General features: G+C 41.6%; 1 protein-coding gene across 2 annotated transcripts; it reads right to left on the bottom strand.

Annotated features, from left to right (window-relative positions):
• Nucleotides 1-231: 231 nt before the first annotated feature.
• Nucleotides 232-18,504, bottom strand: LOC143145432 (uncharacterized). Of its 2 annotated transcripts, none has more exons than XM_076308807.1 (14): nt 17,925-18,504; nt 12,533-12,800; nt 8,377-8,474; nt 7,323-7,475; nt 3,638-3,763; nt 2,683-2,922; nt 2,402-2,530; nt 2,185-2,314; nt 1,597-1,719; nt 1,432-1,521; nt 1,225-1,348; nt 924-1,142; nt 442-533; nt 232-372 (listed from the first exon to the last, which is right to left on the bottom strand). In XM_076308807.1, the coding sequence occupies exons 2-14, from the start codon at nt 12,797-12,799 to the stop codon at nt 232-234; spliced, it is 1,932 nt and encodes a 643-aa protein (XP_076164922.1). In that variant the 5' UTR covers nt 12,800; nt 17,925-18,504. The 2 variants fall into 2 exon arrangements, with proteins under 2 accessions (XP_076164922.1, XP_076164921.1); XM_076308806.1 differs by lacking the exon at nt 17,925-18,504 and adding an exon at nt 15,939-16,104.
• Between the last annotated feature and the right edge of the window lie 633 nt (nt 18,505-19,137).

Raw genomic sequence — 19,137 nt, 5'->3', positions numbered from 1 at the left:
TGTCGTCGAATGGGTTCCTTCGTATGTAGCTGAATCCTGGGATTCGATGCTGGACTGCGATTGAGGAGGCGGTTTCACCGAGGTAATGTGAAGATTCGGGTGGGAAAGTCGGTTCTTGCGACCTTGACTCGGTTTCTTCAAATGGTCGATAAGGTTAGGCTGCGAAAGGCGGATGTAAGGAGTGGGTGGTCGGTTCAGGTACCAGAGGTCCCGTCGGGAGTATGGCTCGCATCAGAGGGTGCCCTCTTCTCTTAAACGACGTATGAAAACTGGTCGGACGTCTTCAAAGAACGACGGTAGATCTAATTCCGCTGCGCGTGCGATTCCGCCGTCTTTGCATTCCAGCCAATAGGTGTCCATTAATCCTTTACCCTGACGAAATTACTATTGTTGACGCATTTCACTTGATACTGCAAATACTATTGTTTGCAATGTTCTTACCTTAACATCCACCAAACCACGATGCACGATTTTGAATCCCCCCACAGCATCCAAAGCTTTCTTCATTTCCAGACTAATATGTATTCGCAGAGCTGTACGCAGGGGAATACGATGATTAAACGTGCGAACATTTTATAGAAAGCGTTCGATTAAAATTATGGTACATTACTGTATTCCCTAGTGTTAAATAATAGAAAGAAGCGTTGGTTGCAAAAGCTGTAGGTATGTTTGAAAGAGGATCATAGTGCGATGGCAATAGTTTCTTTGCGGTTGGAGAATCGAGGTCCGTCTATCCTCGAACTATTAATTTCCGTAATAGACGGCTAACAAGATATTAGAGTTGTAATGTTAGAACTGATGCATGTCTCAGATGCATCTACAAAAACAGTGGACATTGTTTTTTAATGTTAATTTAGAAGCAAAATGCTCTAATGTGATAATCCTCCTTTAAAGAATGATAAGATGTACAAGGAAAGCACTACCTTCCCCGGTTGATTCCATGCGACTCGCCGTATTCACTGTGTCACCGAAAAGACAATAACGGGGCATTTTGCTTCCGACGATTCCAGCAACGACGGGTCCTGTATGCGCACCGCTTCGGATTTGAAGCCGTTCCCCTGGTCTTTTCGGTACTTGAAATACCGATGATGCTGCTAAGAGATCGAGCGCCATTGTCGCTATCTCGGATACATGTTTGTCGCCTATGAAACAGAACACGATTAAACGCGTTTAAAAGTGAAATCGAAATATTTGTATAATACGAACGTAGACAAGCATGTCTACCGTTTCTAACGGGCAAGCCAGAGGCAACCATATACGAATCACCGATGGTTTCGACTTTGTACACGTCGTAGCATTCGATGCGGGCGTCGAAGAGTTTATAGATTGAGTTCAGGAACGTTACAACCTGGAAGTGTACGACCATTTGAATTCGAGGCACGAACGAATTAAGAATCTTGGTTTAATTTCGTAGCGAAAGAGGGCGTTTACTTCTAAGGGAGTGTTCTCGGCGGCGATCTCGGTGAATCCAACGATGTCGCTGAAGTACACGGTTACCGCTTCGTAGTATTCAGCCGGAACCTTTGAAACGGAAACGAACGTTTAGAAGCTATTGAAACGTACGTAAATTCAAGTGTCGTTGTTTTGACAAAATACCTGTTGGGTTTGCTTCAATTGCTGAGCGACGCTAGGGGGTAACATTTGGAAAAGCAACGTGTCGCTCTTTCCTTTCTCCTGTTTCAGTTCGCGCGCTTTTTGTGCTAAATTGGCAGCGTACATCTAAAATTTTACCGACGATAAGAAAAATTACTTATTTCATTTGCAACGAGGACATTTATTTTCATCGCGCATAGATATGTATGTATGTAAATGTTCGAATGTTTATCGACTACGAACATTGAGACCCAATAACGCAGCAGCGATAAAAGTTTTCTATTTGATTAGCCAGCCGCGTCACGAATCACGCGAGTAAGAGGATAATAATTCCGTCGAATTTGAATTAAATCGAAGGGAACAGAAGTAGGCATCGTTTAATCGACATTGTCGATGTTGATCCTGATAGAAAATCGTTTCTCGCAAACGAAATTCAAATTAAAGAAAAGACAAACCCGTATTTTGGGAAACAGTTTGTGCCCGTACTCGACTCGAGTCAAAGATCTCAAGCGAATCGACTACGCTATTGAACAACGTATTTTCAAACGTATATATAGTAATTACAAGAAAGATAAACTCAGTTTTACTTACTTGTATTGTAGCGACCGCGTTACGTACTAGTATTATAATGATAGGAGAAACGACCAACACCAGAACGACTATAGCTATTCCGGCAACTTCTTTGTTGCTTGCGTCTTGCAAAGTTGAATTCACATAATCCCTGTGTTCAATTAGTATAGGAATTATTACCGTTACACTTACAAATTTAATTTCGTGTTCAGCAGACCCGCAGCAACTTTAAATTTACCTTATCATGTGACGCAATTCTCGCTGAAGTATCCGTAGCTCGTCCACGTAAGTTGCCATTGAATCGAAGTAAGCGATTGCGTCGTCCACGCTTGGTTCCCTTTTTTGATTCTTCAGAATTTCATTTCGTCTGTAACGCACAGGTTTTTCGAATCAAGTCTGTCTGTCTTGCACCGTACATTTGATCCGGAAAATGAAAACTTTACCACCGCAAGAAACGATATATGGATTTCGGTGAGTTTCGTTAGTTTTCTTCGGTAGATTTACATGCTCTTTGCGTACCTAGATTTTATTCTACTGTAGTCCGGCATGGTGCGAGTGAGCTCCGCGTAAAAATGTTTGAGAGAAGGCACGTATGTAAGGGACCCGGTGAGAAGATCACGTCCAAGAGCTTCGTGGCGTACGTAGCTGACGTAATTTTCCCCCATAAGGATTCCACGCCCGAAGTAATTGATTCCGTACACGGAAGCAATACCCAGGCTTTCGATGCTCCTCAGTAAATTTTTAAACGCTATTAAATATCTGAAATGAAAATTTCATCTTCGTAAATTTTAAATTTATTTCGTGTTTGTACAGGATGTTAACAAAAATATGGAACCATTTTTCAGCATCGATTCTACATGTTAAACGAACGAGAAAGGTTCGTTCCCACTCGCATCGGATAATCTTTTATTTTTTAGTTAAATCAATTATCAAAATGCAAGTATACGGGCCTATTGAATTGCACAATGTCTCACAGTTTTGTCAGTACCCTGTACATTACTTTGTTTGTTCGTCCGTTGAACGTTTGCGATTTACATGTGTATAAATAAACCCATCGCTCGACTTTTATTCAAACGTTTCTTCAAGTGGAAGCTACTTCTATCGCAAAGAAACACTGGAGAACTCGATCTATTCGACGCGTCTCTTTCTGTTTCACTTTCGCGAACTTCTTTTCCGTTAATGAAAAAATTCATTTACTCGAACAAACTTACTGCTAAACTTACCGTACGGTTTTCGTTTCTAACAAGACACGGTATATTGCGCGCTTTACCAAAGATACATATTTATCGAAGCTTATTAGAGTCCGATTCGGTAAATTTGCTCTTATAACGTCTATTTTGTCGATCTGTATATTTTTAATCGACTAGCAACAACGAGAGGCACTTTTGGTGCAACGATAGCGACGGAAAGGGAAAGAAACTCGCGACCTTCTGCCATCGGTTACGAACGAATCAATTATTTTTCTCTTTTTTACCTCCAAACGCCGCTATTGTCCGTCTCTTTGATCTGATTAGTCAGATGGTCAAGCATTGCCGCGTTCACGCTCGTATACCACGTCATCACCTCGGTGATGCTGCTCTCCTCGGAACTTATCTTCTGTCTGAGAAACAGAAAATAAAGCTTTGAGAATCCCGTTGTTGATACATCAAGAGTTAACGTCTGCGCCGGGAGCATCGAATTTATTTTACTATCGGGTCAATTCTCTGAAAAATGTTCTCCGATGATACGCGACACGGATTACATTATTATACTATATATTTTGCCAAGTATCGATGACAATTTCTTCGTTCCAAGCTCGCGTTTACCGAAGAGTATCTCGATCGAGTTAACAGAAAATCGACCTAAACGTTGTATCGTCGCAGCTTTTAGTCGGAGAGGCGATAGTTGTAGAGCGACAAAGAGAAAACCGTGGAGAGACGGAAGGAGGGAGGCGGGAAGAGGGGTCTAAAAATATTGTCTACTGCTCCAAATGGGCGGTCACGCGCTCATGTGTGATAACCTCATCTATTGCTCGTAAAGGTGATTCGACGGAGAAGGCCGAGGAGCGACAGAGAAAAAATGTGATCCGCGCGCGTGTATCGCCAACGTTTGGCTGTTTCGCATCGCGTATGCGCAAATCCGGTTCGAAGTCGTAACGCGAACCTCCTTTAAAATTCACGTATCTCTACGTATCTACACGTATTTGCATTCGAAAGGCATTTACAGTATTTGAACAACTTTGGCATTTAGAACTTTGATCGAACCAGAAAAATTAAATTTTGTGCGGATCGATCTGATTACAGGTGAGACAGAATAATCGTGCGTCGAACAAAATGTTCCACCCTTTAACGCGGTAACGTTAATACGCTGTTAGGTTTGCGGTTAGATTACGGTCATTTAGCGCAACGACCGTATTACGTACTTTGGAAACGGGAATTTCAGACATTTACTCATCCATCGTACTCCCTTGATTCTTAGTCGATTAAATGTCATTTGTTCGAGCACTTTGATCGGTTATTACGATAAGAGAAATTCTTAGAAAAAGAGTGGTTCTCGAAACGGAGATCGAGAAACGCTTTTAGATGAAAGAAGTGTACCAAAGTCATTGATAACTATTTCGAAAGTGTGTTATTTCTCTGCTTCGACTTTATTCGATCGATAGTAGCCAACTTTTAGCATCGAAATAATATAATTGTGGCTCTCCTTTTTGATAGTTCAATTATCTGTCATTGTGCACCCTTTCGATACACAGAGGCTTCACAAAACGTACGTCACTAGGGCGCTAATTGGCCAAAATGAAACGAGCCGTAATCGTAGAACGATATTAGAACGTTGAAAATAATCACTTGGACGGTAGTGCTAATTAATTTAATCGATGATCGAATAATTGCGCTCAAGTATCAATGAAACATCAGGAATCGAACGGTGTTATTTTGTCTCGAGTTAATACGTATCTATCTTTCTTCCTCGTCATCTTTGTCAGCCGCGCGTAATATCTCACAGTTGGAAGACGAAGAGGATTGTTAGCGGCTTGTTAGCGGTGCTCCCGCTGACAGAGACGCGTTCCATTGTCTGACATGTGGTCGTGTAATAGCCAACGTAAGAAACCATCGGACAACGCGTTCGATCGTTGGAGAATTTCCTGCGAAGGAGATACGATATGTATCCTTCTTTCCACAGTCCAACGTCCCTTGGCTCGATGGCATTTCGATCCGAACGATCAAGAAATCCAAACGATATTCCGATAGAATTTTGTAAACATTGTTAATGCGTCCCTTTCTTTTTCCCTTTTAAAATGTTTCTTTGTCGCGATTCAACGTTCTCTCTTGTCGTTATAAATGTACACTATGTATGTCTTTACACATTGTCAATCACGTGGGTTCTTCGAAGCTTTTATAATGCGAATGGATTTTGAGAAGAACGGGTCTGAACTATCCGTACCGATACTTCATCGGCGTATCGATTTATCGGGTAAACGTGCCCGGTTACCGGGGTCGTATGTCGTTTTCAGTTCGGCCAAATGAAAAACGTGCCTTCGGCAAATATTTCCGATCGAGGCGCATTAATGTTGTTCCGTCGTGTTTCCGACTATCTCTGGATTGTAATACGAAACGACTTCCAATTTGTCCTTTATTCGTCGATGAACTTGACACGCTACCTAGTTTCCTTTCGTTTCGCGCAATTGAACAAAACTGACGAATACCCGACAGCAAACTTTCCAGTTTTTCGTTTCTTTTTCCAACGACTGGCGGTATACTAGCTCTGGTTAGATTTGATTTCGGAAAAATCAGGCCCTGGTCACGTATCTTTGTAATCGATCGATACGAGGGGACGAATGCGATACGTCTGTGCCGTTATAAAAGTTATATCTACATATTTTTCCTATCTTCGTTCAACGCACTTTCGGTCGGTGCACCGGTAACATTTGGTATATGAATATTCTTTCTATTTTTCGAGCTTTCGTCTTTTACCTAATTCGCGTAACGGTACATACGCGATCTTAACGACGATAGATTTTACTTGAGCCGATGCGTCGCGGCATTATTAAATTTTGTTATTATTGGCATCGATAACTTTTAACGAAATTTCCATCGAATAGCTAAATTCCTATCTCAGATATTAGAATTTCAGACGACGATGTCATAAAGCTTCTTAAGGAGGATTTTAAAGCGGTTATCCGTAAAAGTGAGTCGGGACCGTAAGAAATGGAGCGGATTTACATAAAAGAGAGTATAAACGCGAGTATCGGGAAGGAATAAAAACCGCGACTCAAATTGATTTGAATTTATTTTTTTACGTTCTCGAAGAATGTAGTAACTTTTCTTTAAATAATTACCCATTGTAGAGAGTATCGCGATATTTCGCGATAGTTCCACGAGTAAAGGTTCGGTTCGTCGCGAAACTTTGTGAAGAAAAGTTCTTTTCGCGTTGACCAATAGGGAGACGCTCGCGATAAAGTAGAATTCTCCACTTCGAGGGTTGACTGGGAATTCAACAAGTGTTGGGAACGAAGGACTCGAGGGAGTAGAATCTTCCGCCGTAATTTTCCATGTAAGCGAGTGTTGCCCTTTACAACGGATAGCATTAGACTAATTCGATGCTTAAACGTATCTCACTGAAAGACCGTTCTTTTAATTTCTTCGTTATATTTGTTATTTCCTTTAAACCCAAGACGTTTATTAATTATTGTCAATGTAAGCTCGAGAGAGAGCTCCTTTTTGTAGAGTTTACACGATGTGTGTATCAGAATTAAAGAAGCGAGTGGCCGCCGTGTACGTGCGTGTGTGCGTAAAATCAGTTTCGATTCAGAGAGTTCTCCGAACAAAAGGAATATCTAGCAACTTGAAAATTGCTCACATATCGCTTTAACCCTTTCGGTGCTAAAATTTGAAGGCTTAGCGCGCGCCGCGTGCGGAAATCTCGTAATTGCATTCGTTAAATATAGTATGTTCGCCGAACGCCTATAGACGTTCACTGCACGTAGCGCACCGATCGACTGAGCGCTTATAAGCGCTCCACACAACTCCAAAAGGGTTAAATGGTTGCATCGGGACAGTTATGGCGATCAAAGCGAAACAGTCGCGAGTACACGAGGGATCTTCTGACGTCATTAGCGCGCGAATCACGTGAACTCTGTCTGGAGCGAAGAGACCTCGAGTATTTGCTGATCGATTTGTTACCTGAAATCCTCGAGGCGTGCTTGGAAGGCCTCCTTGCTGACCACGTCATAGGTTTGCGTCTTGCTCTCGTCCCTCGGCACCGAGACCAGGGGCCACGTAGTCATGTTATGAAGAGCTTGATCGGTTATGGCGAACCTTTGCGTCAAATTCGACCTTGAACAGGTGTAAGAGTCCATGACTAATTAGTTAATTACGTCGATAAATCGCTGGAAGAGGCGGCTTGTTTGTTCGTTTTGGTATACGTTTAGCCGTGATGGAATTTTTTTCCAAGGGTTGCGACACTGTTTTCACAGTGGAAATTTCGTTAATACCTCGTGGACTTTTCCTCCATTCTACGAAATAATCGAAGTGGAAGGGTCGGATCACCGTGTCACGTTTTAATAATCAAACGGCTCTAATCACTATCCGAAACCTTGAATTTACGAGTACCGGTGAGTATCAATCGAAGACGAGTCTATCGTACTCCAATGTGGCCGTGAACGTTGAACGTCATCCGGACAAGCATCTTTAACAATTTATTAAAAGAAAGCCGAATTCTCTTTTTCTTTAACGACAATTTTAACTGTAGGAATGCAATAAAAATTAAAGTCCATATAAGGATATAAACGTTCGTTCGACTTTGTGTTTGTTAAAATACGGATTAAATGAATCTCCCGAGTAAATTGCAAGGTATCCGGAGTGAACTACTCTCGTATTCCGTGATGTTGTTTTACTAAAATACCAGGAAAAGTGTATTACGTCGAGTGCGTCTTGATTAGAGAACAGCCTTGCGTTCATCTGTTTTCATTAGCTTGTACGTAAAGGGTAAAGGGCTCCTCCTCTTAAGACGAACGACTTTTGTCACTGAGTCACGTATACCGGGAGATCAAGACACTTTCGATACTCCCGGAAAATGGTGAAACATTGAGCGAATAGGGGGAATACTATTCGCAGTGTGTACCGCGCGGAAATATTTTATCAATCTAGGATTTTTTATCGTTACGGTTCGCGAGACTTTCTCCACGAAACTTTCGAAAAGTAGCATAAATTTAAATGGCTGTGCATTCGGTAGTACCTGAGGGTGTTGCCATTGGTGTAAATGAAGAATGCAACCTCGGATCTTTCGAGCTGCATTCGCGTAACTACCTTCCCCAAGTCCGTGGCAATTGTTACCTGAAAACAGTTGGCAACTGACACTCGATCGATATTGGGCGGATAAGCACACGCAACAAGGTGCTTATTAGTAGATAGTAAATAATATACCGATAATATAAAGAGCTTTCGGAGAATAAACTGAAACTGAAACTGAAACTGAAACTGAAACTGAATCTGAAACTGATGCGTAAAAATACTCGTCAAGACGTTGTACAAATAAACATACTACATACATCAAACGCCGATTGTGCTCGATTAATTTTTATGTTCCATTTATGTACGTATGTAGTTATGTGTCACTGTTCGCTTCGTGCATTGAATCGATTTTACCTACAATGTGCTACGATAAAGGTGAGTAAAAGTTACGTGTTCGAAAAATGAAATTTTATGTTGAAAAGCAACTCTTGTCAACATCAAGGGCGGAAGTTACCGTTGGCCATCTTTCTCAAAAGAATTCCGCTTCGACGATTATGGTATTGCAAGTTGCATGGACCGAGGCTTTGCCAGTTAATGGCCGGTGTTGTCCTCGATTGTACGGAACTTCCGAAAGGAGATGGAACTAATCGTAAGAGACGAGAGGACAAAGTGGACAGGATAGAGTGGCTGAATGCTTCCCGAGTATACATCGAGCGGTCACTCGAACTTCCAAGTACCTAAATGGCCTTCTATTATACTTGTGAGTCGACGCTTTTGCCTTCCATCCTCCTAAAGTATTCCGATAATTATAGGTCGCCTGCGCGACAACACGCGCGAATACCATAAAGGTGGGGGTACCTTGTTGCAGCTCTGTTCTTTTTATACGGAGTGACCCACTAGAAACAGGCCACTTTAATATCTTTACTATTTTAAATAATAAAAAGAAACGTTATCTACAAAAATTGTGCAATTTGTCGGATGACGCAATACGTTTTTCGTTAAATAAACTTTAAGTATAAATCTATCACGGGGAAAGAAACGTGTCTATCGTAAAACAAACAGTGTGCAACGTATTCGGTTGTTAAAGTATTAGAGTTTCGATCTTTGTAAAAGTTGAATATTTTCGAAACAGGGTAATTAATTACAGGATAAACGAACTTTAATATGTACTTCCATTCTAAAATTTATTCGTTATTCGATCGAATCTTGCCATAAAAAATTGACATTCCATTTACAAAACACAAAGTTACCTCCATCCGCAAACACCTCTATGTTTCGTAGTAGCTTTTAGAAAAGGTCATTTACGAGTTGTAATACAAATCGATATCTAATCAAATCTATTCGGTCGTTATTGTCTGTTCCGTTGTTGTCCGATAATTTACAGGGCGACGATCATCCGTTGGGAGCAGTGAAATATCGAACAAAATTGTAGTGTCAGTTTTACGTGTCTGGCCTGGTACATAACGCTTTATCTACTGCGACAGAATTAATCGCAACGGTAGATGTCCTATAATCGTGGAGACTAACGAGTACAAACCTCCGTCACGGTTGCTTTATCATACGTTAAACCGAGTGCAACAGTGAAAAGTAAAATTGTCGTTAATTTGGCGATACGACGATTTCATGGATCGAGCGTCGTCGACCAAAGGTTCGTCGATTGCAGCAGGCAGAGGAATAAAATGAAAAACAAAAATTTGGAACGCTATCTTAGGAATAGGTCGGTGAAAAAAAATGAAATGTATTCGAGAGACGAATCGACTTGAATCGGTCCGTCTGCGAACAGGTGATCGTTATTCTTATAGATTTTCATTACGAAAGGCGTGGCGGAGCATCAACGGGCATTGGTATAAAACTCTCGACGCGCTTACAATTGACGACAAACACCGAGAATGACGAAGACGGGGACGAGGACAAGCAGAAGAAGGCGAGCGCGTCCATTCTTTTCCGCCTTTTGCGATGCCACGCCACCGTGCTCGTCAAACAAGTAACTTGAGATCGAGGAGGGGGTGAGGCTGTACTCGAGGCTACACCCCGTTTCGATGAATTTCGATCTCGTCCACCGCCGCTGCCACCCTCTCGGGGCTATGCGTAATGTCCACTGTGACGAACGAACCGAGGCTACTTCGTTCTAGAATGGAAATTTTTTCGACCACGAGCAAGGGTAGAATCGAAGGACGTTAATCCTCTTTACCTACCTATTCCCGCAACTTACGTAACGATCAACCCTTTGTTGACAAAACCTTTGTTATTCGCCAAAATTTTAACGACTCTTGGAATCGAAACTCAAGACTTGAAAAGTACATTTGTTTCGTTTCGGCGATAATTGTCGATTCGGTGGATTTATTCGTACACATATACACTTTCGAAGGATCCGAACGTTTTAGTTTCTCTACTAGCCGGTAATCATGGTTTTAGAGTTATTCGGGCGTGTTTTCTTCGTTTCGTTTTTCGTTTCGATCCTCCTTCCGTTAATTGAAAATTCAGCTATATTTTCAAGGTATCGATCGCTCCTGGCAACAATACGATTCCGCGTGAAAACAACATTGCAAAGAACTCGATGCACCATGAAACAATACCGGTCTGCCTTTGTCGACAGCCAACGTATTGTGCAACGATAGAATTGGTTATTGCCGGTTATTTATATTGCGATTCGAAATATCATCGTCGACGGTGCGCAATCAATAATTCCATACCGACGAGAAGTAAAACGAATGAAACGTTATCGGTTACGATCATCCTTTCCGGATTGTTCTTTCCTTTTTCTTTAACACATGAACGCTTCTATTGCCGAAAATACGTTCTCGCGTCGACCAGTTTTACTCCCGTTTACGTATTGCGAGATAACGTGTCTCGTTGAAGTACGAATTTCAGCGTCACGGTATAACGTATACTCGTTACTATTCATCGTTTGAATTTAACAACACCGTTTCAATGGAGAGCAACGGTTTCGATAACATCGACACTGGAACAGATTCAGTGGAATTTGGAGTGTCGACAACGAGCGTTTAAATGCGTTGCTTAATCGTTAGGACGAACGAGAATAAAAATTTGGGCAAAAACGATTCGACGATGAAATTGAAAGAAAAATCGAATATTCAAATGGCCGTATCGTCTGCAACCTAAACATCGATGCGATGAGCTCGAGCTTTAAAGGGGGCAAAATTGTTACGTATTCGCCCCCTCGTATTACTCGCGATAGAAATTTAACGTGTCCATCGCTAGAGAAGGCGACTACGCATTGAAAAAGGTATCGAAGTGGAAAATGAAGAATCGAGGTCAACCACAAAAGGGCTTCTACCGATTCAAATTTATCGATAATTTTCATTTACATACCTTGTCGGTGTTAGACCTTCCTTCTTTAAAAGGAACCACGTAATAAATTGCCGCGGAAAGAAAATAATGAAACAGCCAGAGATAGAAATGGAAACCTCATGGAAAATATCTGTTACAGCGACTGTATGTAATTTGTCGCTTGCATTTGCATCGAGATACAATTACATGTACATATGTATACGAATGCATATATAGTATGTATCTATCGTGTAAAGATTCCCGTTTACATTTTTCGACGAGACGCAACAGATTTATCATCGACGTTTTCAGTTTCCGTTCTCGCAAAATTTTCTCCTTCCCCATTTTTTTTTTCTCGATTAACTCGTTCGATCTCGGAGTTTTAATCAATAACGATTACTACGAACCGCGACTCGTCTCAACGTGTAAAATGTAGAGAGCACGTGATTTATGTATAAAATTCCTTCTCGAGGAAATTATTCTGCCGGTTATTATCGACGAAGAACGCGAAACGAAGGGTGATCGTTGTAAATCATAGACAGAACCGATTCGTTATGGTGATCTACGTCCTGTGTGCAGAAACAATCGAAGAAATGGACGGCTTCACGGACGACCAGTCGACCATGCTCGAACGAACGAGTGCGTAGGTGTGGTGAATGTTTACTCATTCCTTCGTTACTGTTAGACGGCTTGTCGATCGATTGCCACTGAATTATACGAGTCCGACCTAATTACAGTGCTCGCACGATTACACGTCCGTAAGGAAAACAATACGCGATAGAAAGCGAATCCGCCCGATCGTAAAAGAAAGTGTTCTTTACATTTCGTTTCTTATTACACATCTCGAAAATGTGTCAATTTTTCGTTACCTGGGTCTCGATGTCCGAGACCTCTTGCCGATAGATTAAGATGTCGTGGAGCGTGTTGGCTGTCTGGACGATCAATGCCAGAATTGGTATGAACGGCAACACCAGCATTTGCAGCAACTGAATTCGACGTCCACGACGATGAGCCGGATCTGTGGCACGTGCCCAACAGGACTTCTTTCGGTGTGGCTTCGTTGCCGAAACATCATCGGACGACAGACTCCTTAGAGAGCTCACTTCCGCCACGCACGAGCCATTACGCGGTGACATGCTGAAATAATTTCACCGTTTCTTTCGATTTTCATCTAAAATTGTCCGATATACGGTAAGTATAAGCATCGTTCACGATAGAAACTTTAGCGGTAACCACCGCGCAAAAGTTGCGTGGGTGGACGTGCGCGTGTATGGTTGGCAAGCGGGAAAAGCATTCTAATTGAACTATACGAGCTGTTTTACACTTAACTGCATTAAGAGACGACTATTTATGCCCGAATGCGTGACGTACAAGGGTCACTCTCTAGCCGATGGAAAGTTCGATATATGTGTGTACGTATATTTAACCAACAGGAACAGTTTACGAGTAGTTCAACATCGACCAACGTGCAGCTTACGGTTACCGATTGAACCACGAATTTAATATTTAGCGAAATGTCATCCTTTCCGTGAAAAGCATGCTTACCACACACACGCATACGCATACGCATACACACATTAACATTTCAATCCGGGAGCAACATTCCAAGTCATCGTCGATACGATTTTTCACGTTCGATGTTTTCGATGGTTATCCGATTGCGCAATATCCTTCGTTTCCCTTCGACTCGCGGTGGAAATTACATAACAGAGCAGACTCGGCGAGAAACGAAAATCATTGCGATCTTGTACGCGATGATCGCCTCCTTTGATACGCGCGTTTCTTATTCTCTGTCCCGTAAAAGAAAATCAAACATCCAAGGATAGAATCGAACGACGTCCGCCCGTTGAATAGCACTTGATTGTCAAAAGTGTTGGCTCAGACACAAATTAGTAAGCTCGTCTCTTCTCTTTCTAATTTACGACTATGTAGCTAGATGAAGCAAAGTTTCCAACGAAATGCTCGCAATTGCGATCATCTTTTTTTATTTTCGTCTATCGCGAAAAGCGACATCGAGACTAGAAAGTCTCGCAGGGATTACGGATCGAAGTTCGCACGAGAACTTCTACCTCCAGTTTGGCCGTAGTTCTCAATGTACCGCTCGATTCGATTAATTGACGTACAATCGAAAAGACATTCGACGGCCTGCCTTTTTGTTCTTCGGATACAAGGCAATGATCTCGGAGACAACAATGTACGAAGCGCTACCGAATCAAATTGTTCTCGGCCAAACAATACCGCGCTTTAACCATCTTGTTTCTTTTCTCGAATCCGCAGCGAAACAACAAACTACCACCACGATATCGAGTTTCCGACGAAGGAAAGTTCCAACTCCGGCACTATTGTATCGTATCCGATTGCTCCAACTTTCTGAAACAATGATGACTGCGATTTCTGGATCGAGTAAAATACGAATCTTATCTCTATTTCGTCACGAGCGACGTATTTGGTTATCCAAATACGTCGAACAAAGTCTAAGTATAACGGGCACTTGATTACTAATAATTACAATCGAGGCAAGTTATAATTGACAGAAACAGACCTTGAAACGGTTCGAATAGTTGCCGGTCCACTGTGCGTTGCGTATCCCTAATGGAAGCGATGTGTAGCAAAAACGGACAGAATGCATATTTTAACGTGCACAGTTGAATGTAAACGCGCATAGTAAAATGGGCGTACGTACACTGTGCGTTAACACGAATGGATACAAGGGCAACACGCGATACCTAACACGACGTTGACCTAACCGTAAACGAGCGTCACAGAGAATTCAGGAAACGTTGAACGCTTCAACTGTAGCGCTGTGTCGTCTGAATTCGATGGAAGATCGGTTGTTTTCGGGGACGAAAGACGGAAATTCTTCCGAGATTCAAAGGTACGAAAGCAAAGAGGCGGGTTCTTTTTGAACGTGGTACGAGATGAACCGCACGCGTAACCACGTTTTTCATCTTCGAGCCTCGATTGCTGTCGCTTCGACCATCGGAACAACAGCGACACGAGCTGAGAGAACGCAACAATTAATGAACCGCAGAGAAGTACGGTGCAGGCCGTCCCTCTCCTGTCCCATACTTGTCGCACGAACGCAACATGTCATTAGATTATGCACCGCCACTGTAGTGGTTTATTGCCGTGTTACTGCACACAACGCAAAGGAAATCCACGTCGTTCCGAGGAACCGCGTCACGGCTCTGTCCCGGAGCCGCACAATATATGTATGCAGCTTTATCCCGTAACGTAGGGGTATCTCTCGACATTTTGGTAAAAGCTCTTGGTAGGATGATCGTCTAATGATTCGATTTATCCTATCGTATTTTCGATAATCTCGCTCGATCTTTATCGTGTTCAATTTGCTTTGATTTGTTTCTCCTTTCAACCTTCTCGATTGTAATCATCAACGGATCCTGTTCGGACCACAAAATTTGAACTTGACAACGTCGACTAACAGAAGAAATAAAATAATAAGAAGCATAGGGAGAAGAGTCGTAGTAAATGACCGATTCGAATGTGTCGTTAATTGATATGCCGATACGCTGATATGCTTTCTCGTGCCGAGAAGATTGCCTTGTCGAAGATCTTGCCACCGCGAAGCCACGAAATCGCTTACTTTTGAGGCCTCCTACGTACTCGCTTAAAAGGATACCGCCCCTTACCGTTAAACCACATAATCACTACGACATCGCGAACTCGTCAACAAGAAGGAGGCACGGAACACGAATCTTCCGACCCTGAGAAAGTTTAAAGAATGGATGAACGCACAGAGACAGGTGAGTCGGTTTGTCTCTTTTAAGAAGCTGCCCTCGGAGGGTGTACGAGGCCGCTGAATGTTAACAAGCACAATGCGAGATTCCCCTCGAAAACGAGTGTTTGAGAAATTCCAAACAAACGAGCAGTGGCGCGTTTAACGAACAGGGACGAGCGTAGAGAACAGCAAACTATCGGAACGACACAAGGAGATCGCAAAGTTAAGAAGTTGACCGATGAGAAACCTTCAAGGAACATCGGGATCCCGATCGCGAATTCAATACCTGTTTACTTTAATTCATCATCCTGTACAAGCTGCGTAACAGCCGTAAAATCCTGAATCCCAACGGCGTATTCTGAAACCATGATTGTTAAGCCTCGAGAAGAAAGAGCGCATCAGCATTGCGCTCGTTTTTGCAAAGCCAAGGAGGCAAAAGCAACAACAGCAGGCGGCAGGTGTGCACAGATGCATCGATGCAGCCGATGAATCGTGTGCAGCCACGATATATCTCGCATGCAAACCGATATACTCACTCGTTTTGTATGGTGAGCATGACTGCAGGGGCCTGCACGATGTCCACCCTCACCTCGCGCGATCTTTCGCGATTCGATGGATCCGACTTCGGGCCTGAATGGCTTAGGCACAACCAGGCGTATTATCTCATAGAGGAGGCTGCTCTCTCTGTCCATTCAGTCTCGATATAAAGGTATGCGGGGAAGGGGTTACCATAAAACCATCTCAATGGTGACACGACTACAAATAATCTATCCGGCTGCAATCTTACGTACGTACGATGCGTCGTGATGTCTTGCTAAGCGCGATCAAAATACGCTAGCGGATGATGGATTTCGAACCCGATGGACTTGTTTCTTCGGGTCTAGTACGGAACTCTAGTACGACCGCAGCCGATCCTCATTACTGCGGACTCCTCAAAAGCGAAACTGGTCGAATAGTCATTCGAATAACAATTTGGATAATTCGAAAAATTCGATTAATAATATGAATATAAATAATCACATGTTCACAAATACGTGACGATACATCCAACTCGCATACATTGATTAATAATTAATTAATTATTATATTAACGATAGAACCATATTATCTCATTCACGGTTCTGTAATAAAGATCTGAACTTGATTCCTTTGAATAACAACTAAATATAATAATAAAAGTATCTCTACTTCACAAAATGAATATTGCAACATCGATAATTAAAGTACATCGTTTTATATTAACTAATTTTGTATCGACTAATTTATTTTAATTCGCGTATAAAATATATGGTCGTATCTTACAGTTTTTCAAAAATTCAATCTCGATATTGCATTTAAAAAGAAACAAATTAAGCGATTTCATTCCTTTGGTAAACGTAATACTGATTCTTATGAAAAAAAATAGACGATCTTTTATGTAATCGTTTCAAATTCCCGCTTACGATGATACTTTTAAGAACCACTGCATTTGATTGCATTTCTCAATTTTAAATGTAATCCCGATCTCCGTCTAATAGTTTGTGCACTAGAACGTTCAATACTCTATCGATGTAACCATTTGCCACAAAACGAGATACAGCAGATTCGATTTAATCGGTTTAGTCGACGCTTGCCATTCTCGAAGAAATTCAAGATCACCTGCGTCGAACTGCCTCCGCGCTAGAATGCCATTAGCTCTTCCGTAATTCGACTCGAGTGTACCTAAGTGTCCCTTAAGTCTCCAATGTTTCGGAACAAAGAGTAATCGTGACTTGCTCGAAAGCGGTAAAATAACTGTAAAATATATAACGACGGAAAACGGAAATGCCGTCATTTATTTAAAACAAATTTATAATTATTCGTATACTTTGCTTATACTTTACTTCTACCAGATTAATCTCTATTTTAGATTTTTATTCCTATGCAACGCTTAATCGATTCGATACTTCGAACCAATTCTGCACAAGTTGCAGCAATTAGATTTGTTTCGTGCGATTTCGTCATAAATTTCATCGCGATTTATACGTCAGGTAAACTTACAAAACCGAAAATCGTGAACGAAAAAAAGAAACAAACATCGATGGTATATAGTTCTGAATTGTAACATGCAATTAAACGTTTTCACGATCCAATTCCAAATATAATAAAGCCATGTTTCTACATGTGTAACGTGCAGCGTATAACACATCTGAAGCGTCTCCTTGGTACGCGATGCCTTAAATTCTTCAAAAAATTTCAAGTTCAAATGTGTTTTACGTTGCACATTGCACGTGTGGGAATGTAGCTTAATGGTATATGTTAGTTGCATGCCGGATGAAGGGGATAAACTCAATGATCGATTATAATGTCGGGGTCGAAAAGATGCATGCGAACAAAGATGTGAGGGAGAGTTGATATCGAGAAAGTCTCATGCCAGGGACCTTGCCGTAGATAAATTTCGACAAAGTCTGCGTGTCGAAGAAGCGAGACTAAGTAGTGTTCGTCAAATACGAGTGACCACGAACAACCGACGTATATACGTCAATAGAGAAAATTGCTCTTACGCGTGTTTAAACGAGGACCACGAGAGACACGTGGTTGAAGTTACGAGAACACGTTCCTCTCTCTCTCTCGGATACCACTCTTCGTCTCCTTCACCCTTTCTATCAGCTCTTCTCTCCTTCCCCCGTTCCGACGATACTTCCTTCTTGCTTCTCGACTCTTTTTCTGTATACCTCTCTTTGTTACACGTAGATACACCGAACGATATTTTAACGACTTTTTCTCTTTCGATCTCGGTCGATAATTTATAGGTTTACTGCTCCGTTTTTGTCTTTTATTATCGTTCAACGGTATCACCCTTCGTACGTTTCGACACAAACGATATTTCGATCAAAACATTTTGCCATTTCATTTTCTCTCAGAGTGGCTGGAACAAAGTACTCTCTCTGTCTAACCGTTTCTTCCTCGACCTTTCAATGATTTACGGCCCAAAGTTTCTTTTTCTGTGTATTCTATGTCTTAAATTAAAATGAACAAGCGCGATGGTGCTTCACGCGGTCTGGGTTCGAGAAAGTGGCGAAGAAGCCGAAAGAGCAAACAGGTGTTCCCACATGGAATGCGCGGCCGCATACTGACGATGCGATCCAGGAACGACCGCGTTGATACGGGACAAACTCCTTCGATACCCAATGCGCATCCACGACAACCCTACCGAGCACCGACATACGCCACCCTCTTCCCGATATTTTTATCTAAGATCTGAACAAATTTCTTTTAAAGTTGAAATAAAAAATTATAATTTCAAATAACGTTTCGATAAACAAAACTATTATTCATAAATCTTTTCTTCCTGTTTCAGTTCATAAATTTTCAATTGAAGTTTGTAGCGGACATTTCTAGACGATGATATAATTCTCAAATATCTACAATAAAAATTGACGTTTTCCGTCATATCTGTTTATCAAGCTCGAACAATTTCTCTTATAGATAAAAACAGTTGATAATAATCAAGATTTTACTCTACTAAGTATGTAAATTGATATCATGTGAAGCGTTTTCAAGATATTATAACATATATAACGTCTTTCGTGTAAAGAATCTAGAAGAATAGAAGATTGAGATTAAATATAACAGCATAGTATTCACGTGAGATTTAACCACAAATGGTAAACTGACTGTACACACTTTATATGTATTAAATGCGCGGTACGTACGTAGTGTCTGCTTATAACTGCATTAGGATGCCATCTTTGAAGAGAATTATAAATCATTTTC

This window comes from Ptiloglossa arizonensis, chromosome 4 (assembly GCF_051014685.1).
Source record: "Ptiloglossa arizonensis isolate GNS036 chromosome 4, iyPtiAriz1_principal, whole genome shotgun sequence".
In the NCBI taxonomy this organism is placed as follows: Eukaryota; Metazoa; Arthropoda; class Insecta; order Hymenoptera; family Colletidae; genus Ptiloglossa; species Ptiloglossa arizonensis.
Note: the sequence above shows the minus strand (reverse complement) of the source record. Positions and strands in the feature narration are given on the sequence as shown.